This window comes from Rana temporaria, chromosome 3, assembly GCF_905171775.1.
Source record: "Rana temporaria chromosome 3, aRanTem1.1, whole genome shotgun sequence".
Classification (NCBI taxonomy): Eukaryota; Metazoa; Chordata; class Amphibia; order Anura; family Ranidae; genus Rana; species Rana temporaria.
Window position 1 is genome coordinate 446,419,381 of NC_053491.1, and position 21,892 is coordinate 446,441,272.

The window sequence follows — 21,892 nt, forward strand, 5'->3', positions numbered from 1 at the left end:
CCTGGTTTTCATTTTAAAAATCTGGTCACCTTAGTTTAGTTGCCCTCATCTTGCTACACCTCACACTCAACAGTGAGTAGGGGGCAAGTGGCCATCTTGTTACACCCACCGGAGTTTTGCATTTTACACTTATTTTTTTTTATTTTATTTTTTTGCAGCAAACTCGGCTTATATAGTGAAATACAGTACTTGCTACTCCGAATGAATCTTTACGTGTTGAATTTTAAAAGCAGCGAACTTTGGTCAGATTAGTAAACCTGTGAGATCTGCAGGCTTGCCACTGCTTTTAAAATTCAACATCATAACAGTCAGACGGACTTCTAAATTCTGCATTGCACTATGTAAGTTGAGTTTACTGTTAAAAATAACTGTGAAAAGCAAAGCTCCGTGGGTGTAACAAGATGTCCGCTTCCCCCTTCTCAGCCTATCCCTACTATGGAGGAGTGATGGGTGTAGCAAGATGATTGCGAAGAAACGTCACTTCCGTTAACCATTTTGGACACCGAACTGTGTCTACTGACATCCTATCACTTAGCAACCACGCTTTATAAGGCTGCCCGGGTGATGTGGAACTAAATCTCCCAGCATGCACCTGGCCCGCCTCATTGACAAACCAGGCGTTCCAACACAGCTGGAAGGACGCGCACGTGACCGGGCGCCACGCCCACCGGCTCCCCGCGGCTGACAGGTAAGCTCTTCTGAAGACTTTGTCCTCGGCTGACGTCATCAGCTGCCGCCAGAAATATGGGCGGTGTCCTAGGAGACAGGTGTGTATAGATTGGGTTGTATGGTGCTTATTGTCTTTTCATGTGAGATACATACCGGGCAGGGGAAACGAAGGACTGCTTGTATTATATAGAGTGAGGATCCGATTATATTTAATCGATTTAGCTGTCTATGAATTGGGGGGATCAGTATTTCCAGGTGTGTTTCCACAGGCTGGGAAATGTGCAACCGTTATCAGCTGGTGCATTTCTTGGGGGGTCATTGCAGAAACTACATAATTATCTAGCAGTATTAATATACAAACTGCCATTTTACAGCAGTTGGAAGATGTAGAAAAGGAAGCCACTTGGATTTTGGATCCTGGTAGGAAGCTGTCACCTGTGCTGGACCAATCACCCGCGTCTGGGGGGGGCGTTCCCCGCTCTGCCGCAACCTGTGGGCACGTGCGTATACACAGTGGCCGTCACTAGGGTTGGTGTCACCCGGTGCGGTAAAACATGGTGTCACCCCTCCTCTGTCTAGGCTGCCCAGCACCAAGCAGGCAGCGCACGGGGCACACCCCAAACCAGCCCCTGTAAATGATAGTATAGGGTAGTATAGTGGCAGGTTGGTGTAGTGGGGTGGTATAGGACTGGTTAAGGTGGTATAGGGAATGTTGGGGCGATATAGGGTAGTTTGGGGTGGTATAGGGCAAGTTAGGGTTGCATAGGGCAAGTTAGGGTTGCATAGGGCAGGTTGGGGTGGTATAGGGCAGGTTGGGGTGGTATAGGGAAAGTTGGGGTGGTATAGTGCAAGTTGGGGTGGTATAGTGCAAGTTGGGGTGGCATGGGAAAGGTTGGGGTGGTACAGGGCAAGTTAGGGTGGCATTGGGCAGGTTAGGGTGGTATAAGGCAAGTTATGGTGGCATAGGGCAGATTGGGGTGGCACAGGGCAAGTTAGGGTGGCATGGGAAAGTTTGGGGGGGTACAGGGCAGTCTGGGGTGGTAAAGGGCTGTTTGGGGTGGTACTGGGCAAGCTGGGGTGGTACAGGGCAGGCTGTGGTGGCACAGAGCAGGCTGGATTGCACAGGGCAGGCTGGGCATGTCGGCTAAAAAAAAACGGGATGATGTCACCCCCTCTAGCAGGTGTCACCCGGTGCGGACCGCACCCCCCTAGCAACGCCTCTGCGTATACATGCTGCAGCAGGCGGGGAATGCCTCAGATTATATGCACAGTACTGGTGAAATCTTCCTGGCAGGCTCGATCAGGTGGGTTCAAATTAGGATCCGAACACGCCCGGGCTCTCACCCATCTCATAGCCTCTTCCTCTACATCAGTGGTCTCCAAACTGCGGCCCTTTACTTGCCTTTATCCGGCCCTTGAAGCACTATGCCTCCCAATGATACAAGACACTATTCTGCCCTCTGACACCGACAATGGAGCACCATTTCTCCCACTGACACAATTAATGGGGCACTATTCCTCCCTATGATACCAGCAATGGGGCACTATTCCTCCCTATGATACCAGCAACGGGGCACTATTCCTCCCTATGATACCAGCAACGGGGCACTATTCCTCCCTATGATACCAGCAATGGGGCACTATTCCTCCCTATGATACCAGCAACGGGGCACTATTCCTCCCTATGATACCAGCAATGGGGCACTATTCCTCCCCATGATACCAGCAATGGGGCAGTATTCCTCCCTATGATACCAGCAATGGGGCACTATTCCTCCCTATGATACCAGCAATGGGGCTCTATTCCTCCCTATGATACCAGCAATGGGGCTCTATTCCTCCCTATGATACCAGCAACGGGGCACTATTCTTACCCCTAACACCAGATGTTTATTCCCACTGATGGCAGGAACATTTTCACTCCCGCTGGCCAAAGTCCGGCCCTCCAAGAGTCTAAAGGACAATAAACCGGCCCTTGTTTACAATGTTTGGAGACCCCCCTGCTCTACATCTTCCAACTGCTGTAATGTGGCAGTTTATATAAATAAATACCAAAACAGTGCTGCGCTGCCAATCCATATAAATGCATAGCTCCCAACTGTCCCTGATTTCAAGGGACTGTCCCTGATTTTAGGCAATGTCCCTCTGTCCCTCATTCCTCCTCATTTGTCCCTCACTTTGGTCTGATCAATATAGTTTTATATAAAATGCACTTTTTATTTATTAAAAAAGTGTTTTCCAGCGCTAAATCTTTCTAAATTGCTGCATTTGTAAATTCCAAAAGCCAATATAAAAGAATAATAGTGGTAAGAAATTTTTGTTTAGAAAGGTAAACTTATCCTTTAAGTCCCAGATGCTGTTTGAATATGGGACAGAGACTATTCATCCCAGCACCAAGTTAAAATCACACCCAGACTGAAGTGACAGCCAGGATAAAGCACTGGGGTAGATTCAGAGAGCAATTACGTCGGCGTATCCATAGATACGCCACGTAATTGCCAAGTTGCGCCGGCGTATCTACTTTCTGTATTCAGAAAGCTAGATACGCCGACTGTAGCCTAAGATACGACTGGCATAAGTCTCTTACGCCGTCATATGTTAGGGTGCATTCTTACGGTGGCCGCTAGGTGGCGCTCCCGTAGTTTTCAGCGTAGAGTATGCAAATTGCATACTTACGCCGATTCACAAACTTACGTGCGCCCGACGTTCGTTTTTTACGTCATTTGCGTTAAGGCTTTTCCAGCGTAAGGCTGCTCCTGCTATTAGGAGGCGCAGCCAATGTTAAGTATGGACGTCGTTCCCGCTTCGAAATTTTAATTATTACGTTCACGTCGAAACCAATACGTCGTTGCGCCATACTTGGAAGCAATGCACACTGGGATATGTACACGGACGGCGCATGCCCCCCTTCCCCATTTGAATTACGCGCGCTTACGCCGGCCCCATTTACGCTACGCCGCCGCGACTTACGGAGCAAGTGCTTTGTGAATACTGCACTTGCTCCTGTAAGTTGCGGAGGCGTAGCGTAAATACACTACGCTGCGCCGCCGTAACTTTAACAGGAGATACATGAATCTACCCCACTGTGTTCAGGAGCGAATATGGTAAGCCACTGGGCTCGGAAACTGATACACAGCACTTCCAGGGGGGTATAAAGGTTCGGGGACACAAGTGGGTAAAAAATAAAGAAAAAGTTTTGGCTGGAATTGAGCATTAAAGTGGTACTAAAGGTTCGAAAAATAAATAAAAATAACAAACATGTCTTACCTCCACTGTGCAGTTCGTTTTGCACAGTGTGGCCCCGAACACCGTCTTCTGGGGTCTCTCGGCTCCTCCCTGCATTAGATAACCCCCTCTGGGAAGCACTTTCCCAAGGGGGTTACCTTGCGGGTGCGCTCCCGAGTCCAGCATTTGCGTCCATAGACACGAATGGCGGCCTTGGCCCCCTGCCCCCCGGTGGCCGTGTCATTGGATTTGATTGACAGTAGCGGGAGCCAATGGCTGCACTGCTATCAATTTATCCAATGAAGATCCAAGAAGCCCGGGCCGAGATCCAGCACGTCCTCAACGCTGGACTTTCGAGGACTGGGGTAAGTAAAATGGGGGGGGGGCTGGGGGGCCGGTAATTATCAGATGTTTTTTCACCTTAATGCAAAGGATGCATCAAGGTGAAAAAAACAGGAGAATCTGTCACTTTGGCCACTTGGGAATCTGTCACTTCCCCGTAGGTTTCACTCTGCCTGCTTGAATCCCAAGTATCTGCTTCTATTCTTTTTTTTTTTTTAAATCAAAAAGGTATTTATTGTAGAAAAGCAAAAGGGCACAAACATAAGTTAGTAGCCAAAAAGGCTATATAGAATACATTGACAGTTGTACAAACTCAATATCGTGTCTGAAATAGGTAGCTAGTACAACTTAAAAGAAAAATGTTACTGCGCTGATCTAATAATCCATGAGGTGTCATCTCTGGGAATGTGAACTGTGAACTGGTTTAGTGCACAATCGACCATATATATTATCAGGAGTTGAAAACGCCTAATATTCAATGTGGATAAACTATAATAAATAAATGAATTAATCTTAATACAAACAATCTGTGAAGATATATTATGTAAGTGTTGCAAAAACCTAAATACATTAAACGTGACCCAAACAAAGATTTTTTGGTTGGTTGACCTGCACATCAATGTGCCATAGTGCTCCTATAAAGGAAAAAAATGGCTGCTCTTGCTGCTCCAAGCCTACCAATAGTGAAAACAAAGCAAAAAAGATTTTCCAAGAATACAATAAAAATCAAAATAATCAAAAATCGCAACAAAACCAATAGTACCAAATGTGCAATGCGCCAGCTGCGCTAAAAAAATATATATAGTCCAATGACAGACAGTTTTGCTATTACACAATGTATTCCAGTGGGAAAAAAAGGGTTCAATGCTGGTAATGCTGTATAAAGAAAAGTGCAACTGTCTCTTCCACCTGACAAAGATGTGCCACCATCACTAATGGTTTAACTCAACACTCACCAGACCCCAGGTCATAAAAGGCCCCAAAGTGGTATCGTTTCTTTGTCCGTTAGTGGATGTTGCCTCCTTCTCCCTTTTACAAGATATCCTTAAATCCTCAAAAACAAATGGCTCATCATGGTGTAGTATATTAAAACGTATTTATTAAAAAAATATATAAAAATGCACTTACAAGAAAGAGTGCCTTTGACCGGCACTGGTGTCTTTGGCAGTGTCAACCGTTAAAAGCCGCTGACCAGCATTTAAATGGCGTCTTGGGAGGCGTGCATACCTCGCTCCTCTCCTCATGTACTGCTACAAGGGGTCCTGGCGTGCTGGTATGTTCCCCTCCTTATGTATGTGTCCAAACAGCCTCTACGCGTTTCGCTATTGCGTCATCAGGAAAGCCCTATCCACATTGAATATTAGGTGTTTTCAACTCCTGATAATATATATGGTCGATTGTGCACTAAACCAGTTCACAGTTCAAATTCCCAGAGATTACACCTCATGTATTATTAGATCAGCGCAGTAACATTTTTCTTTTATATGCATATTAAACCCTACTTAGGGCTTACACGGTATTGCAGCAGATCACGTTTTATATATTTTTTTTTGCGCCGGTGACACCTACAACAAAAGCTAGTACAACTTCCATCTCGCCCCTCGCGATCTGCTTTTATTCTGGAGAGTCCATCAGGGAGCGTGACACCAGTTATTGGCTTTGCAATGGCCAAGACATGCGCAGAACATGGAATTCTGGTGATATTTTGGCATTCAGGAATAACGTGCAAAGCCAGCATTTGATTCAGCTTGCCAGCAAATAAAGGTGGCAAAGAGGTGCCCTTTATACCCTATAATGCTGACCTAAAGTGATCACCAAATATTCTCTGTACTTTTCTCTTAATTAAGGTCTAGTTGTGGAAGCAGCGATTGACCCCCCAACAGGACCTTCTATGTCCTCCAACGCCTAACATGGCTACTGCTCAGGGGGCGGACTCCGATAATGACTCTGATGGAGACATTTCCGAAGACACAGAAAGGCAGGCACTGGATTATGTGTCCAGGGTACTTGGCGCTTACACCCTTCAGGACAAAGTCCAGCAACCTCCACACACTCTGCCCGTGGGGGGTCAGGACGGCATCATGCATGAAGGTCTGGATCTGAAGAAATCTCCAGCGAGCGGAGACCATGGGGAGACGTCATCAATGCTCTTATGTCTTCCCTTGGAGCTGATCCTGCATATACTGTCCTATCTGGATCCCCGGTTCATCCTTGGCGTTTTGCCTCTTGTGTGCCGCACTTTCCAGGATTTTGTGGTGGATGAGGTGACATGGAAGTTGCGGGTTCAGAGAAGGATAGGTGCCAATTATCCAGTAGTAGAACGTGAGTAATGCTATAGAGCAATGATTTCTGTTCTCCTAATACACAGTATCGGTGCACCCTGACCTCTCCCCTCTCCTAATACACAGACATCAGGATACACTGACCTCTCCCCTCCTAATACACAGACATCAGGACACACTGACCTCCCCCCTCCTAATACACAGACATCAGGACACACTGACCTCCCCCCTCCTAATACACAGACATCAGGATACACTGACCTCCCCCCTCTCCTAATACACAGACATCAGGACGCACTGACCTTTCCCCTCCTAATATACAGACATCAGGACACACTGACCTCTCCCCTCCTAATACACAGACATCAGGATACACTGACCTCTCCCCTCCTAATACACAGACATCAGGATACACTGACCTCCCCCCTCCTAATACACAGACATCAGGATACACTGACCTCTCCCCTCTCCTAATACACAGACATCAGGACACACTGACCTCTCCTAATACACAGACATCAGGATACACTGACCTCTCCCCTCCTAATACACAGACATCAGGACACACTGACCTCTCCTAATACACAGACATCAGGACACACTGACCTCTCCTAATACACAGACATCAGGACACACTGACCTCTCCTAATACACAGACATCAGGACACACTGACCTCTCCCCTCTTAATACACAGACATTATAACACATTGACCCCTCCCCTCCTAATACACAGACATCAGGACGCACTGACCTCTCCCCTCCTAATACACAGACATCAGGACACACTGACCTCTCCCCTCTTAATACACAGACATTATAACACATTGACCCCTCCCCTCCTAATACACAGACATCAGGACGCACTGACCTCTCCCCTTTCCTAATACACAGATATCAGGACACCCTGACCTCTCCCCCCTCCTAATACACAGACATCAGGACGCACTGACCTCTCCCCTCCTAATACACAGACACCAGGACGCACTGACCTCTCCCCTCCTAATACACAGACACCAGGACGCACTGACCTCTCCCCTTTCCTAATACACAGACACCAGGACGCACTGACCTCTCCCCTCCTAATACACAGACATCAGGATACACTGACCTCTCCCCTCCTAATACACAGACATCAGGATACACTGACCTCCCCCTCCTAATACACAGACATCAGGACGCACTGACCTCTCCCCTCCTAATACACAGACATCAGGACGCACTGACCTCTCCCCTTTCCTAATACACAGATATCAGGACACCCTGACCTCTCCCCCCTCCTAATACACAGACATCAGGACGCACTGACCTCTCCCCTCCTAATACACAGATATCAGGACACAATGACCTCTCCCCTCCTAATACACAGACATTATAACACATTGACCTGGTACACAGACTCCCCCACCATGATACTCGGGGACACCCAATCATGCAGTTCTGTACTTTATAATCATTTATGTCATCTTTCCACAGAAGAACATTTTGATTGGCCAGCTGCTTGCATTGAATTAGAAGAGCAGGTGTCTAATTGGTCAGATGAAGGAAAGAAGGCAGACCATTTCTCATTGTCTGAGGGCCATTTTGCCCCCGTGGATGCCGTGTTGCTCTTGGAGGTGGGTTTGCTTGGCTGGCCCCATTTCTTTAAAACAAAGCAGTCAAGTAAAATGTTTAGAAAGTGAAGTTAAAGTAGAAAGTTCTGCCTAATGTCGCATGTCTGACAAAGGGGTCCTGCGTGCCCCCGAAACGTTGCACTTATCCTGTCGTGATGTTTCCGCAATAAAGATTTTAAACTGAAATTCAAGATCCATGGTGTTCTGGCGAACATGGGCATTTATCTGTGCTATATCCAGTGTCCAGCTGGCGATCGCTGCACCACCCATTACAGTGCCTCAAAGTATTCATACCCCTTAACATTTTCCACATTTTGTCATGTTACAACTGAAAAACATAAATGTATTTTATTGGGATTTTATGTGATAGACCAACACAAAGTGGCACATAATTGTGAAGTGGAAGGAAAATGATAAATGTTTTTATTTTTTATTTTTTTACAAATAAATATGTGAAAAGTGTGTGATGTACATTTGTATAGCGCCCCCCGGAGTCAGTACTTTGTAGAACCTCCTTTCACTGCAATTACAGCTGCAAGGCTGGGGATGTCTCTACCAGCTTTACACATCTAGAGAGGGACATTTTTGCCAATTCTTCTTTGCAAAATATCTCAAGTTCTGTCAGATTGGATGGAGAGCGTCTGTGAACAGCAATTTCCAAGTCTTGCCACAGATTCTCAATTGGATTTAGGTCTGGACTTTGACTGGGCCATTCTAACACATGAATATGCTTTGATCTAAACCAGGGGTCTCCAAACTTTTTACTTCGAGGGCCACATTCTATATTTTATACATATTCGCGGGCCGTAAAAATCATTTTTAAATAGATCCACAGTAGAATAGAATCGAATTTTACTTACTGCTGATAGCAGGACTGGATGGTGGCCCTGTATTCTTTGCTGGCACCTAAACGCTGGAGCATCATGCAGCAGAGCTAAACTTCCAGCGTGCATGAGGTTTTACATACGTGTCCCCATCAGTCTCCCCATTCATCTGTGTCCCCATCACTCGTCAGGGTATCCCCACAAATTGGTGTCCCCATTAGAGCACCCCCCACATATTTGTGTCCCCATCATTTATCTGAGTCTTCCTGCATATTTGTGTCCCCATCAGAGCCATCAGCCCCCCCCTCCTCACATGTTTGTTTCCCCATAAGAGTCCCCCCATATTTGTGGCCCCATCACCCCCCCCCCCCCACATTTGTGTCCTCATCAGAGTCATCAGCCCCCCCCCCCCACATTTGTGTCCCCATCAGACCCCCCAGATATTTGTGTCCCCATCAGAGTCATCAGCCCCACCCCCCCACATTTGTGTCCCTATCAGACCCCCCAGAGATTTGTGTCCCCATCAGTCATCAGCCCCCCCCCCCCACATTTTTGTCCTCATCAGAGTCATCAGCCCCCCCCACATTTGTGTCCCTATCAGACCCCCCCAGATATTTGTGTCCCCATCAGAGTCATCAGCCCCCCCCCCACATTTGTGTCCTCATCAGAGTCCTCAGCCCCCCCCACATTTGTGTCCCCATCAGACCCCCCAGATATTTGTGTCCCCATCAAAGTCATCAGCCCCACCCCCCCACATTTGTGTCCCTATCAGACCCCTCAGATATTTGTGTCCCCATCAGAGTCATCAGCCCCACCCCCCCACATTTGTGTCCCTATCGGACCCCTCAGATATTTGTGTCCCCATCAGAGTCATCAGCCCCCCCCCCCACATTTTTGTCCTCATCAGAGTCATCAGCCCCCCCCACATTTGTGTCCCTATCAGACCCCCCCAGATATTTGTGTCCCCATCAGAGTCATCAGCCCCCCCCCCACATTTGTGTCCTCATCAGAGTCATCAGCCCCCCCCACATTTGTGTCCCCATCAGACCCCCCAGATATTTGTGTCCCCATCAAAGTCATCAGCCCCACCCCCCCACATTTGTGTCCCTATCAGACCCCTCAGATATTTGTGTCCCCATCAGAGTCATCAGCCCCACCCCCCCACATTTGTGTCCTCATCAGAGTCCTCAGCCCCCCCCACATTTGTGTCCCTATCAGACCCCCCAGATATTTGTGTCCCCATCAGAGTATTCAGCCCCCCCCCCACATCAGAGTCATCAGCCCTCCCCACATGTGTGCCGTCATCAGCCCCCCCCCCTATTTTTTTTCCCTATAAGAGTCATCAGCTACCCCCCCCCCCCCCCCCCCCCCCGCATTTTGTGTCCCCATCAGAGCCATTCAACCCACACAAGTGTAATCATCTCACATCAACCCCCCTCCTTGCATGTGTACTTTAACAGCACGAGACGTTACACTGGCTGTGGAGACCTGCTGCACCTCCCGACTCCTGCCCCGCTGGTATTACACACTCGTTACTGGTTAACAGCGAGGCGGAGCAGGGAGGTGGCAACAGGTCTGCACTAAACACCTCATTGGCTGCTAGGATGCCCGTGGTCCCAGCAGCCAACACAGTGAGACACCAGGAGGAATTGCGGGACCTGTGCTGCATAATGCCGCAGGCAAATATGCAGCGCAGGTTCCACAGCTAACGGGTGGACTAACGACTCCAGCAGCGGGCCAGAAGAAATGGCCTGGCGGGCCGGACATGGCCCGCGGGCCGTACTTTGGAGACCCCTGATCTAAACCATTCCATTGTAGCTCTGGCTGTATGTTTAGGGTCGTTGTTCTGCTGGAAGGTGAACCTCCACCTCAGTTCCAAGTCTTTTGCAGACTAACAGGTTTTCTTCTAAGATTGCCCTGTATTTGGCTCCATCCATCTTCCCATCAACGCTGACCAGCTTCCCTGGCCCTGCTGAAAAAAATTATCCCCACAACATAATGCTGCCACCACCATGTTTCACGGTGGGGATGGTGTGTTCAGGGTGATGTGCAGTGTTAGTTTCCACCACACATAGCGTTTTGCTTTTAGGCCAAAAAGTTCAATTTTGGTCTCATCTGATCAGAGCACCTTCTTCCACATGTTTCCTGTGTCCCCCAAATGGCTTTTCGCAAACTGCAAACGGGACTACCTATGGCTTTCTTCTGGCCTTCATGATGCTGTTTGTTCACTAAGGTTCTCTAACAAACCTCTGAGAGCTTCACAGAACAGCTGTATTTATACTTAGATTAAATTACACACAGGTGGACTCTATTTACTAATTGGGTGACTTCTGAATGCAATTGGTTCCACTAGATTTAAGTTAGGGGTATCAGAATAAAGGGGGCTGAATACAAATGCACGCCACATTTTTCAGAAATTTGTTTCTAAAAAAAATTTAAAACCATTTTATCATTTTTCTTCCACTTCACAATTATGTGCCACTTTGTGTTGGTCTATCACATCAAATCCCAATAAAATACATTTATGTTTTTGGTTGTAACATGACAAAACATGGAAAATTTCAAGGGGTATGAATACTTTTACAAGGCACTGTACAAAGGAGCCTTTAATCCAGGAATTTGTGTGATGGGAATATAAACTAGACTTTCCTTCCACACAGCATCCACCCCTGGAGATCCACCAGATCGGCTGCAGAAAAGGTATGTATTGCGATTTTTTGCGATTACAGTGTTTACTTTTAACCACTTAACCCCCGGACCATATTGCTGGTCAAAGACCAGAGAACTTTTTGCGATTCGGCACTGCGTCGCTTTAACTGACAATTGCGCGGTTGTGCGACGTGGCTTCCAAACAAAATTGGCGTCCTTTTTTTCCCACAATTAGCTTTCTTTTGGTGGTATTTGATCACCTCTGCGGTTTTTAGTTTTTGCGCTATAATCAAAAATAGAGCAACAATTTTGAAAAAAATTAATCTTTTTTACTATAATAAATATCCCCCAAAAATATATAAAAAAACTATTTTTTTCCTCAGTTTAGGCCGATACGTATTCTTCTACATATTTTTCGGAAAAAAAATCGCAATAAGCGTATACTGATTGGTTTGCGCAAAAGTTATAGCGTTTACAAAATAGGGGATAGTTTTATGGCATTTTTATTAATAATTTTTTTTTTTTTACTAGTAATGGCGGCGATCAGCGATTTTTTTTTTTTTTTTTTTTGGTACTGCGACATTATGGCGGACACTTCGGACACTTTTGACACATTTTTGGGACCATTGGCATTTTTATAGCAATCAGTGCTATAAAAATGCATTGATTTTTGAAGGGGTTGAAGGGGTTAACACTAGGGGGTGGGGAAGGGGTTAAGTATGTTCCCTGGGTGTGTTCTAACTGTAGGGGGGGTGGACTGACTAGGGGAAATGACTGATCGCTGTTCATACATTGTATGAGCTGTGTTTACACACACATCTCCCGGTTCTCGCTCTGTAACGAGCGATCGCAGGTGCCCGGCGGTGATCACGACCGCCGAGCACGCGTGCGGGAGTCAGGAGCGAGCTGGGGCGCCTGTGTGCACCTCCGGCAGTGCGCGTACGCCTCTAGTGGCCGCTTCTTCTGCCGACGTAGCGCTACGGGCTCTTGCGCAGGAGACCCGACCTCTACGGCGGCTGGTCGGCAACCAGTTAGTCCCCTTTCACACCTATACGAAATCGTCTCACGATTTTGGACTGCAAAATCGTATGACAAGTCATTCTCCATTATTTTCAATGACTACCATTCATACTGGCACGACTTTAAAGCGGGGGTTCACCCTTAGAGGGCACTTTTTCCCCTTAGATTCCTGCTCGTTTTGTCTAGGGGAATCGGCTAGTTGTTTTAAAATATGATCCGTACTTACCCGTTTACGAGATGCATCCTCTCCGTCGCTTCCGGGTATGGGCTGCGGGAATGGGCGTTCCTTCTTGATTGACAGTCTTCCGAGAGGCTTCCGACGGTCGCATCCATCGCGTCACGATTTTCCGAAAGAAGCCGAACGTCGGTGCACAGGCGCAGTATAGAGCGGCACCGACGTTCGGCTTCTTTCGGCTACGCAGCAAAATCGCGGTCGTAAAATCGTGCGACTTTGAAGCCGTACAAGTGTGAAAGTGGGCTAAAGATGGCTTTATGAAGATTTTAGAAGTCATTTATAGATACAAGACCCCAATTAAAATCTGACTGTATAAAGTAAAACTGAAGTCCACATTGTAGTGGGCAGGCTCTTGCTATAATGTGCAATTATGCAAAGAACATTTAGGCCCCTTTCACACTGAGGAGTTTTTCAGGCGGTCTAGCGCTAAAAATAGCGCCTAAAAACCACCTGAAAAACTCCTGCCCAGCATTCTCAATGTGAAAGCCCGAGGGCATTCACACTGAGGTGATGCGCTGGCAGGAGAGACTAAAATCTCCTGCAAGCAGCATCTTTGGAGCGGTGAGAGGAGCGGTGTGTGTATACCGCTCCTTCCCATTTAAAACAATTGAAAACCGCGGTAATGCCGCCCGCAATGTGCCTCAGCAGAGGCGTATTGTGGGCGGTATTAACCCTTTTTCGGCCGCTAGTGGGGGTTATTACCGCACCGCTAGCGGCCGAATCCCACGGCAATTCCGACGGTATAGCGCGGCGCTATACCGCCACCGCACCTCCCGCCCCAGTGTGAAAGGAGCCTTGGTTGTTATGACTCACTTCCTTCCAAAACCACCCTCCTCCAGCATTGAGACACCTGTGATTGTGACAGACCCAACCAGGACAGGGGCTTGTGGGGGGGACTGCAGGGTAGCCTACTGACTATGGGCCCTGGCTTTTGAGGGGGCTCTATTCTTGGGAGAAGTGTGCCTGGGGGACCCTTGGAGTGTTCTTGATTTGGGATTGTCTCCCAAAACACTTATGCCGCGTACACACGATTGTTTCGTCTGATGAAAACGGTCTGATGGATCGTTTTCATCAGACGAACCAATCGTGTGTGGGCCCCATCGTTTTTTTATGTGCTGAAAAACTTGAGTATATACAGTAAATCTTTTATTCTAAAATAGTATTACATTCATTTTTAAAATGTCGCAATTGCACTTTAAAAATACTCTTCAGCCAATAAGACAATGGCTTCCAGAGGACTTTGTTACGCTATGATGTCAACAGTAGGCTCCTATCTACGCGTTTCGTCACACCCAATGTCTCCCAGGGCACATATATACACATTTCTTATACAGGCTAGTCAGCATAGGTGTTGGGAGAGGAGAGGGAGCATTTTAAGGATTGTCACTGTTCCGCTGACAATTTTCCACTTGGCTTTTTTGATTTCTTAGTTGTTTAATCACAGAGATTGTGCAATGACATCACATTCTAACATCATATCCTATCATTTCTGCAGAGAGGGTCACTGTGTGTGTCTGGATCCCGGGACAGAAATGTCATCCTTTGGGACCTGAAACAACTGGGGGAAAAACAGGAAAAAGTCAAAAGCAAGATGCTGGGAACCACCAAAACAGGAACACACAAGGTAAAGATGGCTGTCCTACCTATTTTATACACTAGAGGGAGCACCAGAAGCATAATAGATTTGGTCAGCGCTCTTAAACTTTTTAACATTGTGCTCAATGGAGCACAGAAAAGTAAGCTTTGTGCCCTGAATGTTCCAGGGGTGGGCCTGGTCCCTTGCCGCTTGTGGCAATCGTGTCTGCTCGGGCTCCTGGGATAGCACCATGAAGATATGGGACATAGCAGCTGATGGACAACAGGTTGGAGAGATCCGGTAAGAAGGCTTTTTTTTTAACATAGAAGCAAATTAATCATATAGGGTAGATAAATGGCATTTTGTTGTTCCCCCTACATGTAGATCAATCGTAAGTGATTCACAAGGGTGCGAATCAAACTATCAATTGATCATGTACCTTTTTAATATTTTTTTTTTGCCTCAATCAACTTGGGCCAATCGATAATGCCACTATTTGTTGCTTTTTACGAAAAATAGCATTGGCTATATACGGTATACAGTCAGGGCCGGTGCTACCACTAGGAAGCCGCCTAGGGCGCACTGCTGCCTAGGGGCGCCCGACCGCTGATTTCCCTCCACGTCTGCAGGCTATACATACAAAACAAAGCCGCGCCAGAGACTCTTAAAGCGGGAGTTCACCCTAAAAAAAATGTTTAACCTTAGATTGATGCTCATTTTGTCTAGGGGAATCGGCTAGTTTTTTTTAAAATCTAAGCCGTACTTACCGTTTTAGAGAGCGATCTTCTCCGCCGCTTCCGGGTATGGTCTTCGGGACTGGGAGTTCCTATTTTGATTGACAGTCTTTCGACAGGCTTCCGACGGTCGCATCCATTGCGTCACGAGTAGCCGAAAGAAGCCGAACGTCGGTGCGGCTCTATACGGCGCCTGCGCACCGACGTTCGGCTATTTTCGGAAAATTGTGACGCGATAGATGCGACCGTCGGAAGACTGTCAATCAAATAGGAACGCCCAGTCCCGAAGACCATACCCGGAAGCGGCGGAGAAGATCGCTCTCTAAAACGGTAAGTACAGCTTCAATTTAAAAAAACTAGCCGATTCCCCTAGACAAAATGAGCCTCAATCTAATGTTAAAAATTTACATTTCCGGGTGAACCTCCACTTTTGATTAGTAAATTACATTCAAGATATGATGTTAAGTCAAGTCCATAAAGTGCAATTGTCAGCATATAGCTCCAAATAACAATAAAGTTCATGCAGGTACAGGATCCTGGAAGCATACACCACCCAAAGTGACAGATATTGCAACACTGAAGAGATCCCTTCACCAAGATATAAGGCCGCTTACCAGAGGGCAAGCTTGATATGCAGTCGGCTATAGCCCAGCCGCGGCCTTTATGAACTCACAGGAATACAGGGGGCGACAGGTTCCCGAGGAAAACTCCTAGGCACGATCTCAAGCTCATCCGGATATAAGGCTGGAAAGAAGATGCACCATAGCGTAATTCTGTTTAAAAGTTTACATTTATTAAAAGCGTAAGCGTACTTACAAACATCGATAAAAAAACAGCATGTAAAACGAACGTGTCAGCCGGCAACTGTTGGAGCCCTTTCTCCTAAGCGTGGTGACGTCACTGCACGTCCTCCCAGACGCGTTTCGTCATCTATTGGGCGTTCTCAATGGGATTTTTTCCTATGCTCTGCAGGCTGCAGCACGTATCTAACTCAGTCTCAGGTAGCTGCTCCATCTGGCCGGTACTGTAATTAGAGGCGCAGTGCAGCAGTGGAGTCAGCGATAGAGGAAGCAGAGCAGATGCTTCCTGTTTAGCGATGCCTCCTGTCACATGGGCAGGGCAAAGGGGGTCGAGCCAATGTGGGCTTCAAAATAAGGTTTGGCCTAGGGTGTCAAAGATCCTTGCACCAGCCCTGTATACAGGGCTGTGTTCCAGCAGTGGTACAGGAACTTTCTGTCTGATGCCGGTAAAAAAAAATCGACTCAGGCTGAGCACAGCTGAGCCATTCAAGCATTGTGTTCTTCATTAACCACTTTAGCCCTGGAAGGATTTACCACCTTAATGACCAGGCCATTTTTTGCGATACGGCACTGCGTTATATTAACTGACAATTGCACGGGCGTGCGACATTGTACCCAAATTAAATTTGATGTTTTTTTCCCCTACAAATAGAGCTTTCTTTTGGTGGTATTTGATCACCTCTGCGGTTTTTATTTTTTTGCGCTATAAACAAAAAAAGAGCAACAATTTAGAAATAAATAACAATATTTTTAACTTTTTGCTATAATACATATCCAATAAAATTATATTTTGAAAAAGCAAATGTATTCATCAGTCTAAGACAATATGTATTCTTCTATATATTATTGGTAAAAAAAAAAAGCAATAAGCGTATATTTATTGGTTTGCGCAAAGGTTATAGCGTCTACAAAATCGGAAATAGATTTATGGCATATTTTATTTATAATTTTTTTTTTACTAGTAATGACGGTGATCAGCGGTTTTTAGCGGGATTGTGGCAGACAAATCGGACACTTTTTACACTTTTTTTTTTTTTTTTGGGACCAGTGACATTATTGCAGTTATCAGAGATAAAATTATGCACTGATTACTGTTTAAATGACACTGGCAGGGAAAGGATTAACACTAGGGGGCGATCAAAGGGTTAAGTGTGTCCTAGAGGGGTGCTTTCTAACTGGGAGGAGAGAGAGATTGCTGTTCCTGATCACTAGTTACATAGCTAGTCAGGTTGAAAAAAGACACAAGTCTATCCAGTTTACCAACAAAAAAATAAACAAACAAAATAAAAAACACAGTACAATCCCATACACCCAACTCCATACCCACAGTTGATCCAGAGGAAGGCAAAAAACCCCAGCAGAGCATGATCCAATTTGCTACAGTAGGGAAAAAAATTCCTTCCTGATCCCCCGAGAGGCAATCGGATTTACCCTGGATCAACTTTACCTACAAATCTTAGTACTCAGTTATTTTATGTACATTTAGGAAAGTATCCAGGCCTTTCTTAAAGCAATCTACTGAGCTGGGCAGAACCACGTCTGGAGGGAGTCTGTTCCACATTTTTACAGCTCTTACTGTGAAGAAACCTTTCCGTATTTGGAGATGAAATCTCTTTTCCTCTAGACGTAAACTAGAGGAACAGAAGATCTCTCTCTGTACTCCCCTGTCAGAACGGGGATCTGCTTTGTTTACAAAGGCAGATCCCGTTCTGCCTCTCTGTAGAGCGATCGCGGGTGGCCGGTGGACATCGTGGCCGCCAGACCTGCGCATCGGCTCCCCCGCTATGCAGCAGGCGCGCTTCTGGCAGCGTGTACGCGCCGGTAGTGTTTCCTGCACGAAACCGTGCAGTATATATGCGGTGGGCGGTCCTTAAGTGCTTAAACATGGAATATTCAGCTGACATATATGTATTCACTATGAAGAAATAAAAGGAAGTTGATATTTTTGGAATAACTATCACATGTTGTGCTACTTGTAGTATATTCTAACCCCCCTTTTTTGCCTTGTAGTATATTCTAACCAGAAAACCCACACTTCTTTTTTTTTTTTTTTTTTTTTTTTTAGTGGTCGGGCAGCAATACTGTGCCTGGCTTATCTACCGGACATCTTGGTGGCAGGATCCTACGACAAGAGAGTGAGCATGTATGATCCAAGAGGTAATGAATGAATGCATAAAGGTAAAAAACCTTGAGCCTTTACAACCACTTTAACCACTTAAGCCCCGGACCATTTGGCTGCCCAAAGACCAGAGCACTTTTTGCGATTCGGCACTGCGTCGCTTTAACTGACAATAGAGCTTTCTTTTGGTGGTATTTGATCACCTCTGCAGTTTTTATTTTTTGCTCTATAAACAAAAAAATATCGACAATTTTGGAGGAAAAAAAGCATTATTTTTTACTTTTTGCTATAGTAAATTTCCCCAAAAATATATATAAAAAAAAAAAAAAAAAAAATTCCCTTAGTTTAGGCCGATACGTATTCTTCTACATATTTTTGGTTAAGAAAATTGCAATAAGCGTTTATTAAAATAAAAATAATAAAAAATAAAAATAAGCGTTTATTGATAAAAGTTATAGCGTCTACAAAATAAGGGATCGTTTTATGGCATTTTTTTTTTTTTTTTTTTTTATTGTGACTGCGACTTTATTGGGGACACTTTTGACACATTGTCATTTTTACAGCGAACCGTGCTATAAAAATGCACTTTTTACTGTAAAAATGACACTGTCAGTGAAGGGGTTAACCTGTAGGGGGTGCTGAAAGGGTTAAATGTGTCTTAGGGATGTGTTCTAACTAGAGCTGCACGATTAATCTCTAATTTCGATTCACATCCCCCCGCGCGATCTCCAGGCCGGATGACCCGCGATTTTCGGGTGCGGCCATAGGAAAGTCCCCGGCTTCGGCCTAGCTCCGGAAAGGCGGTCATTTTGGTACACCTGGCGGCGGCTGTCTCGTCAGGAAGTGACGTTTCGTCGCCGCCATCTTGCTCCACCCCACACTCCTGCACAGTAATGTTAGAAGGGGGCAAGCGGCATCTTGTTACACCCAACAGAGTTTTAAATTTCAGTTATTTTCAACACAAAACGGAGCTTATGTGCTTAAATACAGTATATGTAAATCTGACGGACTGTTTACATGTTACATTTTAAAAGCAGCAGCAAACCTTACATGCTTGCTAATGTGACAGAACACCTCTGATTTTTAGATTTAGTTAAATGTGAAAATCAGAGGTGTTCTGTCACATTAGCAACCATGTAAGGTCAGCAGGTTTGCTGCGGCTTTTAAAATTTAACATGTAAACAGTCCGTCAGATTTACAAATACTGGGGCAGATCCACATAGATCTGCACCGGCGCAGCGTATCTAAGATACGCTACGCCGCCGTAACTTACTTGGCTTTGTTTCAAATCCACAACGAATTTGCGCCTTAAGTTACGGCGGCGTAGTGTATCTCTGGCAGGGGAATTCAAATCGGCTATTAGGGGACGTGATTCATTTAAATGAAGCGCGTCCCAGCGCTGAATGAGCTGCGCATGCTCCGTTTCTAAATTTCCCGCCGTGCATTGCGCAAAATGACGTCGCAAGGACGTCGTTTTTTAAACTTAGACGTGACTTACGTCCATCCCGATTCACGGACGACTTACGCAAAAAAAAGAAAAAATTCAAATTTCAACGCGGGAACGACGGCCATACTTAACATGGCAAATCTAACTATACGCCGGAAAAAGCCGACTAGAGACGACGTAAGAGAATGCGACGGCCGCGCGTATGTTCGTGGATCGTCGGAAATAGCTAATTTGCATACCCGATGCGGAAAACGACGTGAACGCCACCCAGCGGACGCCAAAGTATTGCATCTTAGATCCGAAAGGCGTACAAGGACGTATACCTGTCGGATCTAACCCAGATGCCGTCGTATCTTGGTTTGAGGATTCAAACCAAAGATACGACGCTGGTAATTTGAAAGTACGCCGGCGTACTCTGTCTGTGGATCTGCCCCACTGTATTTAAGCACATAAGCTCCGTTTTGTGTTGAAAATAACTTTGAATAATTTTTTTCTGAGAATCGTGATCTTCACCTTATGCAAAAGAATCACGATTCTCATTTTTTCCAGAATCGTGCTGCTCTAGTTCTACGTGTGACACGACACTGATTACCGCTCCCGATTACAGGGAGCTGTGATCAGTGTCCTTGTCACTAGGCAGAACGGGAAAATGCTTGTTTCCATCAGCATTTCCCCGTTCTTCATCTCCGTGAGACGATCGCGCGCACCCACATTGCCAATATGTGTGTGTGTGTGTGTGTGTGTATTTTTAATGATTTCAGATTTGCATCTTTTATAACTGAATTCTGCTGTAAACTAAAGTGAGCAAATATATTAACGTGACTGTTGATCACTTGGATGCTCCTTTTTCCAGCGTCTAATCCAGTAATCAAATCCAGAAGGTTACATTCCAGTCCAGTGTTGTCACTTGTGGCCGACGATCGTCACATTGTGTCAGCTGGTGAGGACCGAACATTGGTGGTGTTTGACCGCAGAGTGAATGCAGTTCTGCAAACCATACAGGTAAGGCACGAATGTTTATATGTTGTGTACATTATTCTTCATGTCCCTTTTTTCCAGGTAGCAATTAAAGGGGTTGTAAAGGTTTGTTTTTTATTTTCTAAATGGGTTCCTTTAAGCTAGTACATTGTTGGTTCACTTACCTTTTCCTTCGATTTCCCTTCTAAATGTTTTTTTTTCTTTGTCTGAATTTCTCACTTCCTGTTCCTCCTCAGTAAGCTTGCCCGCATCATCCGAGCCGTTCTGGCTGGGGGTTAGTCAGCGTGCTCGCCCCCTCCCTTGGGACTACATCCCTGCGGGGAGACGCTGTGAACACCACCGGGATGTAGTTCCAAGGGAGGGGGCGAGCACGCTGACTAACCCCCAGAATGGCTCGGATGATGGGGGAAAGCTTACTGAGGAGGAACAGGAAGTGAGAAATTCAGACAAAGAAAAAACATTTTTAGAAGGAAAATCGAAGGAAAAGGTAAGTGAACCAACAATGCACTAGCTTAAAGGGGTTGTAAAGGAAAAACTTTTTTTCATAATAAGCATCCTTTACCTGCAGACATTCCTCTTTTCACTTCCTCATTGTTCGTTTTTGCTCAGAAGTTGCTCTATTTGTTCTCTGTTCTGTTCACTTCCTGCTTGTCTAATTGTTACTCACCACCGTGAAGGGAGGCTTTACTGCGGTGGTCAGTGACGTGCTCACCCCCTCCTGGGAACTACATCTGTGTGGCAGGACGCTCTCTACGTGTTAGAGACTTCAAGATGGTGTGAATTACTGGGCGTGCCACAATGTGTACTGGGAAATGTAGTTTTTACATGAACGAGCGCCGCAAACCAGGAAGTGAATGAGAGAACAGAAATTAGAACGCCGGAGGTGATATAGATCCCGGCTCAACATCCTATGTGAATGAGTATGGGGTACATTGTACCCCTACCCATTCACCTAAAAAGAAAGTGTCAAAAATAAAACACAGCACAGCAGGTTTTTAAAGTAATTTATTTACAGCTCCAGGGTCTCTTCTCCCACTTCTGGCAATGTCTTCTGCCTCTACCGGGTCTTCTCCACTGATGTCTTCTAGCCCTCTCCGGTTCTCCCTCTGTCTTCTGTCTCTGCCAGGTCTTCTCCGCTGTCTTCTGGCTCTTTTGCCTGGTCTTCTCCGCTGTCTTCTCCCTCTGTTCTTCTTCCGATGTTGACATGATGCTCCCTCCCACTCTAAAGCTGCAGATTTGGAAAGCTTGAATGCAATTTTTGAAACCGTATTAACATGTTAATGCATCTAAGAGATTGTAGTGAGTGGCTTTAGATCAGGGGTCTCAAACTGGCGGCCCTCCAGCTGTTGCGCAGAGGCATGATGGGACTTGTTGTTTTGCA

At 46.0% G+C, this 21,892-nt stretch overlaps 1 protein-coding gene across 4 annotated transcripts in view; it reads left to right on the forward strand.

Moving 5' to 3' along the window:
* Positions 1–530: 530 nt before the first annotated feature.
* FBXW9 (F-box and WD repeat domain containing 9) overlaps positions 531–21,892 on the forward strand; it is a 44,941-nt gene continuing 23,579 nt past the window's right edge. For 2 of the 4 annotated variants that reach the window (XM_040346560.1, XM_040346563.1), the window contains exons 1-7: positions 680–767; positions 6,084–6,558; positions 7,993–8,132; positions 14,353–14,481; positions 14,621–14,733; positions 18,033–18,124; positions 20,387–20,535. In XM_040346560.1, the coding sequence (XP_040202494.1) occupies positions 6,147–6,558; positions 7,993–8,132; positions 14,353–14,481; positions 14,621–14,733; positions 18,033–18,124; positions 20,387–20,535 (1,035 nt within the window). In that variant the 5' untranslated portion in view covers positions 680–767; positions 6,084–6,146. Of the gene's footprint in view, positions 768–839; positions 861–6,083; positions 6,559–7,992; positions 8,133–14,352; positions 14,482–14,620; positions 14,734–18,032; positions 18,125–20,386; positions 20,536–21,892 lie in introns of those variants that run through there. The other 2 variants (XM_040346561.1, XM_040346562.1) reach the window with 2 other exon arrangements.